The 12,036-nt window shown below is 46.5% G+C and overlaps 1 protein-coding gene across 1 annotated transcript in view; it reads left to right on the forward strand.

Moving 5' to 3' along the window:
- The window catches only part of Mroh5 (maestro heat like repeat family member 5), a gene marked incomplete at its 5' end in the record, with an annotated part of 55,415 nt that overhangs the window by 9,849 nt on the left and 33,530 nt on the right, over nucleotides 1–12,036 (forward strand). Inside the window, 2 exons of the mRNA XM_028773272.1 lie at nucleotides 8,700–8,859; nucleotides 10,022–10,074. Of these exons, the coding sequence (XP_028629105.1) occupies nucleotides 8,700–8,859; nucleotides 10,022–10,074 (213 nt within the window). The remainder of the gene's footprint in view (nucleotides 1–8,699; nucleotides 8,860–10,021; nucleotides 10,075–12,036) is intronic.

A 12,036-nucleotide genomic window follows, 5' to 3' on the forward strand; every position in this document is an offset into this window, starting at 1 on the left:
GGAGGAGGAGGAGGAGGAGGAGGAGGAGGAGGAGGAGGAGGAGAAGTAGAAGAAGAAGAAGAAAGGAGAGGGGAGGGAGAGGAGAGGAGAGAGGAGAGGAAGAGGAAGAGGAGGAAGAGAGACTGGACCTGCTGTTGACTTTTGAAGCCTCAAAGCCCATCTCCAACAAAACACCTCTTCCAACAAGGACATACCTCCTCCAGCAAAGGCTTCCAGTCCTTCCCAACTGTCTGAGTCAGGGTTTCTACTCCTAAACAAATATCATGACCAAGAAGCAAGTTGGGGAGGAAAGGGTTTATTCAGCTTAAACTTCTACATGCTGTTCATCACCAAAGGAAGTCAGGACTGAAATTCACACAGGGCAGAAACTTGGAGGCAGGAGCTGATGCAGAGGCCATGGAGAAATGCTGCTTACTGGTTTGCTTCCCCTGGCTTGCTCAGCTTGCTTTCTCATAGAACCCAGGACCACCAGCCCAGGAATGGCACCACCCACAATGGGCCAGGCCCTTTCCCCTTGATCACTAATTGAGAAATGTCTTACAGCTGGATCTCATGGACGTATTTCCTCAAGGGAGGCTCCTTTCTCTGTGATAACTCCAGCTTGTGTCAAGTTGGCACACAAAACCAGCCAGTCCACCAACAGTCCACTAACTAGGAGCCAAACATTCAAATATATAAAAATATGGAGGCCATTCTCATTCAAACCTCCACAATGATATCAATGAGTTCTTGAATTTGGTCTGATAGTATTTTTTTTGAAAGTTTTTCTATGTTCTTTTGGGAACTTTGTCCCTCTGCCTCTTGTCTCTCTGTCTCTGTCTCTGTCTCTGTCTCTCTCTCTATCTGTGTGTGTGTGTGTGTGTGTTACATGATTTAGGCATTGTTTTGGTTTAAGTGTGATGTGTCCCTCACTGGTTCATGTGTTTGAACACTTGGCCCCTCGATGCTGGTTCTGTTTTAGGAGGTTGTGAGACCTTAACCATGCGGGTCTTTGTTATGGAAAGGGAGCCACTGGAAAGCAGGCCTTGAAAATTACAGATTTGACCTACACTATCTCAAGCTCTCTCTGCTTTCTAACACACCAGATGTTAGGAATCCACCCACAAGTTCTGTCCTCCTTTCCCTCTCACACTGAACCTGAGCTAATTTTCCACTACGTTGTCTTTGTCAGATGCTGTGTCTTAGTGATGTGAAAAGAAACCATCTTGGACATCAGGATAACGCTGGCTTTGTAGAATGAGGTTGATACTCTCCCTCTGGGTGGAACAGGACAATGTGAGGAGTCCTGATGTTAATTCTTTAAAGACTCACCCAGATGTGGGATTCCTTTGTTAGGAGGCTCCTCACAACTATCTGCGTCTGTACTGCTCATTCTACATCTGTTAAGGTTGTTTCTGGCCACTTGATTTAATTTGGTCAGGTCATGTGTTTCTGGGAATTTTATCCATGTCTTCTAAAGTAGTCCTCTGAATGTCGTTAGTATCAGTTATAATGTCCCCCTGCCCCCACTTCATCTCTAACTTTTTAATTGTTTCTTCTCTCCTTCTTTTGGTTTGTTTTTCTAAGAGTTGCAGGTGTCTCTGCAACCTTCATGGCAGCAGAATAATGAGCTGTGGGAGGCAAGAAGGCAGATCAGCTGACAGGACTCAGTATCTGGTGTTCGTTCAAACTTCAGGAGTCTGACCCCCCCAAGTGGTTTATTTTAGGGTTATTAAAGCACAACACAAATCTGTTTTTTTTTTTAAAAAAAAAAACTATTTTTGTGATGATCAACTAAATCTCACATGAACAACAAAGCTCACCTAAGTCTCTTTGAGGAACAATGTAAGCTAAATCCTACTCAGATTTGACTACATTGAAACTCTTTGTTAAAGAGTCTCTGACATCTTCCCTAAAAATAGGGTCTGTAGATTAACTGAAAAATGCAAGCTTATGAGATGGGTCCGGGCGAGGGTCTGGTGGCAGAAAGTCTCCTGCCACACAGATTGTGCAAAGGTCACCAGGCCAGAAAGCACATCTACCCCAGACCACTGGATTGACAGCAAAGTTTTCCATGCTTTCCCTTGACGGAACAATACTGAGAGTTTAACATTCTAGGTGCCCCCTACAAAGAGTTTGCAACAGTGTATGTTTTCAAAAAACCAGCTCACCAATCACTGCGTCTTTCTGTTGTCTTTACAGTCCCCTAGTCACTTACTTCCTCCCCTTCTTTACTACTCAGTTCCATCCCATCCGGTATCTTACTCTTGTCCTCTAAGAGCTGGACATACATCATTGAGCTTTTTATTTGGGTGGTGGAGGAGGAGGAGGAGGAGGAGGAGGAGGAGGAGGAGGAGGAGGGGGAGGTTTTAATGTAAGCTCTTGCCCATGAGCCTCCATTTTAGAGCCTCCTTTGCCGAATTTCTGGGATGCTATGTTTTCATTTTCATTTGATTTTTAGGAATTTTTAAATTTCTTCGGCACTCACGTCTAGAGTACATCATTTAGCCAGTGTATGTATAGTTTCTGTAGTTTCTCTTGATAGTATTAGTTTTGTTTTATTATAATCTGATAAGGCATATATTACAGGCTTTCAGGTACATATTGACTTGTCCTATAAACTATCAGTGGAATTTGTTTTGTACAAAACTCTGTAGCTTTCGTTCTCCATTTCTCTGTAGTCTTTATTCCCCCATTAACTTTTAAGAGAAGGTTGGTGAGTGTGCTATCTGGGTTGTCAGCTCTGTACTCTCGGTGCTCAAAGAGGATTTGAAGCTTCTGCCCTGAGAAGTCTGATGTCAATCTGATCACCTGGGCTTTGAGTTGGCATATTCAGCCCTGTGTCTTTGTTCTGTAGTCGTGGCTTTTTAACTATAACTGCACTGAGTGATTCTTCCTTAGGCATGTCTATTTGGGGTTCTAAATTACTCTTGTTCTCAGATGTCCTCTCTTTCCCTTCCTTTGGGGATTTTCCTCTATACTTCTCCCTGAATAGGTTTTCCTGGGCCTTCCATTTGTATTCTAGCCCCTTTTCCTACTCATTGTTTCTCAGGTTTGGTGTTGTAGTTACCCCTCAGGATTCCCATAGCTTATGATCATGCTTATTTGTCCTTTTATTGGTCTCTGAATATAAGATCTCATCGACGGGCACATGCCTTTAATCCCAGAACTTAGAGGCAGAGGCTGCTAGATCTTTGTGAGTTCAAGGCCAGCCAGGTCTACAGAGTCTATTCCAGGATAGCCAGGGCTACACAGAGAAACCCTGTCTCAAAAGAAAAAATAATCTGTTCAATCTCATGTTAAGTTCCTAATTTTTTTCTGACTTGGCCTCCAGATTGGTAGTTCTTTGTTTCCAGAGTTCTCTGTTTGGCTGTTGTTCTGTTGGTGGTTTTCTGACACTCCGCTTTCTTATTGAACTCGGTGTTGCTGGCTCTCCTGCCCAGGTTCTGTGGTGTCTCTCTACTTCTTTGTCTGCTCGTTTCAATCCACTTTACTGTTGCTTTGTATCTTTTTATTACTACATTGGCATATGAACCCTCCTCGTATCTTTGACTTAGTAGCTGAAGAGTCACAGTCATTTGCAGGAGTGATACTGCGTTGCTTTTTCGTGTTTCTTGTGTTCCTAAGCTGTGTGGTTTGCTCATCTATTGGGGTATTTGCTTCTTCTGATTTTATTCTGGAGTGTTCCTAGCCTTTCTCTTTGAGGGTTAGATCCCGAGCACCATTCAGAGAAAACAAACTACTATAACAGCAACACTACCAAACCACAGCAGATAAAGAAACATAATTAAACTCAGTCAAAGCTAAGTGCTACACCACCGATAACTGCAGAAAAGAAAATGCCAAAAATGATGTAGACAGAGTGAGCCTTAACAATGGTTAAGGTAAGCAATAATGCACACACACACATACACACACATATATACACATATATATGTATATGTATGTATGTATGTATGTATGTATTTATGTATGTATGTATGTATGTATATCAAGCCCGCTCAGTCAGTCAACAGGTTCTCCAGCACAGGAGTGAGGATTAAAAGGAAAGAGATGATTAGACAAAATTCCAGCATGACCCCAGCCAGTTCTAAGGCTGAAGGCTGAGGCAGGTTTGTTCCCACTTTTCTTTTAAACTCTTTTAATTACATGCAAGTATTTAGGTCAGTTTTAGGTTGAGGAACCAACAATACAATAGACACAAACAGTTGAGAAACAAACAAGGCAAATATACAAAGTCCCGTGATCACTCTCGCTGTTTCTAAGGGCTCACCCGGATGACAAAAATATCTGAGCCTACTTCCCAGTCCCAGCCCAAAGTCATATTCATGCCTGAGGCCTACTTCTTTGTTCTAGCCTAAGACTTGGATTCCTGACTGAAATTACTTCTCTGTTTTAGCCTAAAATTAGATTTCTGCCTGAACTTACTTCCTTGTCATGGCCCAATGTCAGATTCCACCTAAAGCTCATTTCCTTGTCCTTGGCCAATGTCAGATTCCTGCCAAGCAGCCCCAAAAGCTCTCCACAATATATATAATAAAATAGAGCTGGAAAGATGGCTCATGGTTAAGAGCGCTAACCACTCTTCCAGAGGTCCTGACTTCAATTCCCAACAACCACTTGGTGGCTCACAACCATCTGTAATGAGATCTGATGCCTTCTTCTGGTGTGTCTGAAGACAGAGACAGTGTACTCACACACATAAAATAAATAAAGGGACAGGGAAGGGGAAAAAGAAGAATGTGTAGAAGAGGGAGGAAGCAAGAAATGAAAACTGAACAGGGAGCCGGGTGGTGGTGGCGCACACCTTTAATCCCAGCACTTGGGAGGCAGAGGCAGTCGGATTTCTGAGTTCAAGGCCAGCCTGGTCTACAGAGTGAGTTCCAGGACAGCCAGGACTACACAGAGAAACCCTGCCTCGAAAAAAAAAAATTAAAAAAAAAAAAAGAAAACTGAACAGGAAAGAACACTTTGTAAATAATATCAGACAAAAGCTTTTTTTAAAAAAGTTAAAAAATAAATAAACAAACCTGGGCTGGTGAAATAGCTTGATGCAAACCTGGAGATCTGAGCTGTGTTCCTGGAACCTACATAGAAATAGAAAGCCAGCTCCACAAAACTGTCCTCTGACCCCCACATGACCTTGGCACATGTGCCCACACGTTCATACACATATGCACACTAAGAGTTTTTAAAGATTTGTTTTCATTTTTTAAGTGTGTGTGTGTGTGTGTATGTGTGTGTGTGTGTGTGTGTGTGTGTGTGTGTGTGTGCAAGTGTCCAAAGGGGCCAGAAAAGGGTGTGGGATCCCTAAAGCTAGAGTTATAGGTGACTGTGAACTCCCCAACTTGTGCTGGGACTTGAACTTGGATCCTCAGCAAGAGCAGTAAGTGTCATCTGTTGAGCCTCCTCCCCAGCCTCCGACACCCCTCCTGATCTTCATTTCTGATATTTTATAACACATGTAAATGAGGTTTTGCCCTCACCCCATCCCACCCCAGTCTAGGAGTGCGGGGGAACAAGGGCTGGGGCTTAGTTTTATTTCTGTTCCCTGTACAGCTTGTCTTTCTCTGTCACCTCTTTTGGAAGTCCTGCTGCTCCTCTGTCTTCCTCTTTGGAATTAAAAATCCCCGCCACCACCCCTTCCCATTACCATGACACTTCTCATTCACAGTCACACACTGGCAGTTTCTAACATGTCACCTCTTCAGAAGTCTAATTTTCAAGAGATCTCAATTTTGTTCACATTTGTTCTTTCATTTCCCCGTCTGGGTGTTAGGGGAAACCAGTATCTTGTCTTCACTTTCCCACCTCGGGCACTTCGGGAGCCTGTGACCTTGGAGGTGTGTGGGTGGCTCCAACATCCAGCAGCTCTGAGGCTGTAGGTACCAGGAGGGCATCCCCCAAACCAAGGAGGCTCTGACACTCTCTTGGTGGCCTCCATCTCCGCAGGCTGGGCTCAGTCCCCAGGCTGCCTGCCCCCTTTAGACACTGTCACAGCACCAGGCATCATACTTATTCCCCTGATCAACAACCACAAACCAGGACGCCCACAACCACCTCCCCATCTTCACTTAATTATCTCAAGCAGCTAAGGGAACTCAGGGGAAGACTCTCTCAAGCCTATTCATTTGTTGCAAGAGAAACTGCCAAGCATACGGATGAAAAGGTGCTTAGAAGGATGTGTGGGGAAGGAAGGATGCATCCCTGCCCTCTCCAGGTACTCCCAATTTCCAGAAACTTCTCTGGGTTGAGCTGTCAAGGAATCTGGGAACCCAGAACTTTCTGGTTCCTGTGCAGACTCTAATTCCTGTAAATGACCGGGGTGGGGGGGGGGGGGCCACAATCAAGGGCTGTCTGCTCAGGCGCTTCCTGCTGCTGAGAGCCAAGAGCATTGCTCCAGGGCATAGGGCGGAACTCCTGGGAATAAGGAGGTCATATGATCACCTTGGGACAGGGTAGGTCTGAAGGTCTCTATGATCCGCTCCAAGACAAAAAGGCAGAGAAAGACAAGGATGTCTGTAGCCTGCCTTGGGGAATGTGATGGTTCATCCCTGCTGTAAACCTGACACACCTGGGAACAGGGAACTTCAACTAAGCAGCTGCTTCTCTCAGTCTGGGCTTTGTGCTTGTCTGTGGGGCATTTTCAGGACAGCTAATTAATGTAGGAGGGCCTAACGCACTTGGGGCAGGACCATCCCTAGGCCGCTGGGCCTGGGCTATACAAATAAGGTAGCTGAGGTGAAGCTAGGAGACAGCCAGTAAGCAGTATTCTTCCAGTATCTGCTTCAAGCTCCTGTCTTGAGTTCCTGCTTTGGCTTTCCTACATGGCGGGTTGTAACCTACAAAGTGAAATAAACCCTTTCCTCCCCAAGTGCTTTGGTCATGGTGTTTACCATAGCAACAGAAAGCAAGCCAGGACGTGTAAGATAATTCTAGATTTTGTGTTCTACCACCGTGCATGGGGAGGGGCCTGTGAGCAAGGAACCTTGAATAAAAACGAAAGGTGTATGTTATCACAGCATGCACTGTTAATAGCATCCAGGAAGGTCACCTCCTCTCCTTGTTCTGGTGACATCAATCGGTTTCACTTTTTGTTTAGCATGAGTACATGTTCATGGTGGCTGTGTGTGTGCACATGTGCACCCATGCACAGGGAGGCCACAGGTCCCTCATGTGACATTCCTCAGGAGGATACTGTTTCTTGAGACGTTGTCCCTCACTGGGACATGGAGCTCACTGATTATGAAAGGCTGGCCAGTCAGTCCTGGGGAACCCACCATCCCTGCCTCCCCAGGAGGAGGGCTACAAGCATACACCCTCATGCCCTGCTTTGTATGTGAGTACTGTGAGCTGGACTCAGGTCCTTGTACTTTCCACAGTGGCTACTGTATCAACTGAGTGGACTCCCTTGCCTTCAAAGAGTTTTACCTGATGTTTTTGTCTATGTCCAGCCTCTAGCTCTCTCTCCAGTCAGTTGTTTCTGGATTGTACTGGGTAGCAGGTTATGTGGTTTCCTCCCTGTCATGCCCAGAGCTCTGCCCAGTGTGGCTTGTCCTCCAGCTCCTTCACTGCCACCATAGTTCCAAAGATTAGGAAGCCAAGACCACTGGTCCCTCCAGATGCAGGGGATGGCACTGAGTGAAGGGGCCAGATCTCAGTGTTCCCTGCTGCTGGCATAGCCCTAGGTTTTCAGTTCCCTTGTCCTTCAGTTCCTGGCTTTCAGAACATGATTACTGTTCCTCCCTCTTTTTAATCTCCTAAATATAGTTTTAGATGAGGGACTTGTATGATGTTATGGGGAGGTTTTAGGGGGTTTTTTGTTTGGTTGTTTTTTTTTAAATCGCAAAATCAAATTCAATCCAGTGTGTTAATGAGAGGCCCTCACAACCGTGCCTATAATAAGCCATAAGTGGTATATTGATTTCATAGGACAATTTCCTGCATCACAGAGAGAGCAGGAGGGGGAGGGGCCTCAGACATCTACCCCTACTGATGCTGCCAAACCATCAGATTCGAGCAGGCAGATGTACTCTGCTGGATCCACCTCTCTCCAACCCCACCCAACAGCACCCTGAGTGAGTGGGAGCAGGTTTGGCAAAACATAGCACACTTGCTGAGAAGAGCCTTATGTGGCACCCAGCTGAGCTGCAGGCACTGGGCTCCTAGCTGTCTGGGGATGACCCTCATGTAGACAGACAGGGAGCTGCTTGGCTGGACTCTGCTGTGGAGCTTTACAAACATTGGCTGTCCAGGCTGAAGTCTTAAGGTGGAAATGTAACCTCTGCTCAAAACTCATGGTGCAAAGAATTGGAGGGTAGTTGGGGGAGGGCTGGGAGTGACTGATATCCTAAGCTGCCTGAGCTCCTTGGGGAAGATGATGTTAGCTAGAGGCCCTATGAATGGGTGTCCAGAAAGCAGGCTCGAGAGTGGGCTTACAGGTGAACATGGATTTGACTAGTGCAAGAGGGATTGGAACTCCAGACAGGAACAGAATGGTGGCAAAGGCTGGGGAGCAAAGACAGCACTTGTGTTCTGGGCTCTAGAAAGCCCAGCATCAGGAGACAGCCCATCTCAGGTTCCCTTAGCCTGTATTCTATCCAAAAGATGGCTCAGTAAAGGCAGTACATGTGGAGTTGCCCGGTTTGGTACATACCACTCTCCCCCTGTTCCATCTCTTCCCAGCCCCCTTGACCACCACCCTTTCCTCCCCTACTCAGGAACTGGATGTTACATATCAAGATGCAGCCAGCAATGTGTTACTGGCCCTCTGCCGGCATTCATGGCCAGCAGTGGCCAAGCACTTGGAGACGGAGCTCCTGACGGGTGTCTTCCCACACCGCAGCCTGTTTTATGTGATGGGCGTCCTGCTCTCTCAAGGTACATGCTGCTATAGGGTGGATCAAGAGACAGGCAACAGAAGGAGACCATGAAGGGCCTCTGGGACCACCTTCTACCCATGGCTATAGTTATACATGGGTCATGCAGGATGGAGCCCTAAGCCCCAAAGTCCAACCAGCCCTCTCAGCAGCTCTGAGCCCCATGATCCACAAGCCCTCAATAGCCCCTGGCCATTCTACAGACCTTCCCATGGAAGGGGAAAGGACCTCTACACCACTGTCTGATAGAATCACGTTGTTGTTGGTCCAGGAGTTGGTCCAGACCCTGTGAGATGAGATTGTCACTCTGCCCTGACACCCCCTATACTGGCTGTGTCACATTGCTCTCCCTTGGACACACAAGGCAGATGAGAATCTCAGCTCAAAGAAGTAGCTTCGATGGCCAGGGTTACTGAGGTTGCCTTACATCAAACCCTGCTTTCTGCCTGCTTCATTCAGTCACTTCATTTATTCACTTTTTTCACATGCATGTGGTATCCTTTAAAATTCCCAATCGAGAAGGCACTGGCTGTGACAGGGCCAGCTGCCCAGAAGGCCCGCTATAGAGGGCTTCCAATAGGAGGCAAACAGTGTGAGCCACATCTTGTCAGGCCTTGGGAGCTTCAGATCAGCAGCCAACAAGGTCAGGCAGGAAGAAGAAACAGGGCTCCAAAGATATTCTGGAAAGTCTGTGCTTAAGCCTGAGACCAGGCAGGATCTGGCTTTGCTCAGACTCCCCTTTTCCAAATTGACAAGCTGGGTGAGGGGGCCCTTCCAATACAGAGGGATTCCCCAAAGCAAACCTTCCCTACACGGTAGAATTTCTAATCTTCCTAGAAGGCCTTCAGTCCCACCAAGTGTCCCTTCCCAGCCTTACTTTTCCATACTTGAAGGGACCACCCAAAAGGCCATGCTTTCAAAGGACCTCCTCCATTTACCAGTGGGAAACAAGGTCCAAAGAAGGCAAGCAGCTTACGTGGATACAGCGTGCAGGCAGTACCAGGATTCCAATCCAGCTCTCTAGACCCCCACCCCCACTCCAGCTCATGGTCTTCCTACTGGAGGCTGTCCTACCATATCCCCGTGGATCCCACCAGGCAAGAGCAGATGGGGTCTGGGAGATGTGCAAGACCTGGACTGTAGCCTATCCTCTTCTCCCACAGAGGAGCTTCTCAAGATAGAAGACAGAAAGAACTGGAAAGATCTGCTTTCCCAGGTACAGAGGGAGCCCATCACCCCAGAATTTCTGAGGGCTCTCAGCAAGTGAGGGACAGCAAGCTTACACTGGAACCCCTTTTGCAGCTTTTGAGGAAGTAGGAAATGGGAAAGGTGGGGAGAATGAAGGAACTGGAAGGAGGAGGGGGAAATAGGGATGGCAAGAGGGTTGACAGAGTCTCGATGTACAGATAAGCACACAGCATAGCGGGAGGTGGTGGCTTGACCAAGGTCACCGTGAGAGCTAGGATTTGATCTTGGTCTCTAGACACTTGGCACAGAGTAGATGCTCAACACAGACAAGTTCATGTCACTCACCTTGGGGGGCTAGAAAAGACACAGGGGCCAGTGTTAAGGCCAGGGAAGAAGGGAGACGGGCTTGGGTGGACTGAAGATGTGACAGCCCCAGAAGCAGTCTCACGGCAGGCAGGCCCATCTCTGACTCCCAAGTGAGAGGCTTGTACTGGTTTGCACTCCAACGTCAGCTATTCACAACTGTGGCCTGGACTGACTTCCTTTCCCTCTCGGTTGCTTAGTTTACTCACCTGTGAAATGGGTTCAGAGGTGGTTGTGAAGGTCTTGTCCAGTGTGGAACCCAAGGAGCCCAGCTTAGTGTTGACTGTCAGCACTGTGGCAGGCAGCAAGCAGGGAAGCAGGAGTGGGTTGGACAGATTAAACAGAATGGCAAGAAATGGCAAGTCCTCATTGAGGACTGGAAGACCAGAGACATCACATTTGTCTGATTGGTGGTAGGACTTGTCTCTCTCTGCTACACACTAGCTGTGTATCAACATCCAATAAATTTAGAAAGACTAAAACCAAACAGAAGACTTCTTTGACCAAAAGTTAAACTAGAGGTCAGTGTTTAAAAATATATCTGAAAACATTCCAAATGCTTGGAGATTAAACAAGTAGCTTCTCAGTAAAATGTAGGGGATAAAGACATCTGAAGGAAAATTAGAAAAATATTTTTAAGTTGAGTGTTAATGAAAACATATTTAAACATCCTTAGGTACAAAATGCTTTTTTTTAATTAGTCAGGATATAAAATTTCATTGCTAGAAGCTACTGAGGGAGAACAAACTAAACCCAAAATATAGAAAGAAAAATGCACTTGATGCAGAGGCAGGAGAAATGTCCTAAGTATGAGGCCTGGTCTACGTAGCAAATACAAAGAAAGGAAAGCAAGTTCATCACAGAAGATCACCATACTGATTAAGAGGGGAGAAAATGTCTCTTTCAGCACAGAATAATTAACAACTGCACAAACACTCTCAGTATTAAGGGATTCCCTGCAAAACTCAGACTGTCAGAACTGAAACAAGAAGAAGCAGAAAGTCTCAGTAGTCCTGAGAATGACATGGAATCTTCCTGTTCCCAGCCAAGCCCATTTTGCCAGCTGCACAGCAAGCAAGCCAGTCACTGAATGGCATGCAAGAGTGATGTATTTATTCATTAGCTGCCTAGCAAGTGGACACAAGAAAGCAGGTCTGAAATCCACCCCCAAACCTGGGGAGAGGTGACTGGATCACACTTCATCCTAAGGTGGAAGGTGTCACCAATCAGCTGACAGTGACTAAGAGCAGGTGAGATCTGGTCTATCTATTCAGGATAGCAGCTGGCTTGTTGGGGTTTTCCTGAGAGTTGCTTCCAGCAAGGAAAATGCCCAGGTTACATGGAGGAATCCGATGGAGTTCTGTGACCCGGGAATCCAGCAGAGTTGTTCTGTGGACTCTGCACACCTCTACAGAACGTGCAGAGCAGCCATCCTTGTTCTAGCCTCAAACTGGAGACATGTAGGGCTGGCAGAGTTTGAACCCACAACCTGACGTCCACCTTAGGAAGCCCAGACTAGGGGAAACCACCTGAACACAAACCAACTAAAAACAACCAAATTACAAATCAAAAAAAGAAAAGAAAAGAAAAGAAAGGAAAGGAAAGGAAAGGAAAGGAAAGGAAAGGA

The sequence above is a fragment of the Grammomys surdaster genome, unplaced genomic scaffold (genome assembly GCF_004785775.1).
Source record: "Grammomys surdaster isolate TR1022 unplaced genomic scaffold, NIH_TR_1.0 224, whole genome shotgun sequence".
In the NCBI taxonomy this organism is placed as follows: domain Eukaryota; kingdom Metazoa; phylum Chordata; class Mammalia; order Rodentia; family Muridae; genus Grammomys; species Grammomys surdaster.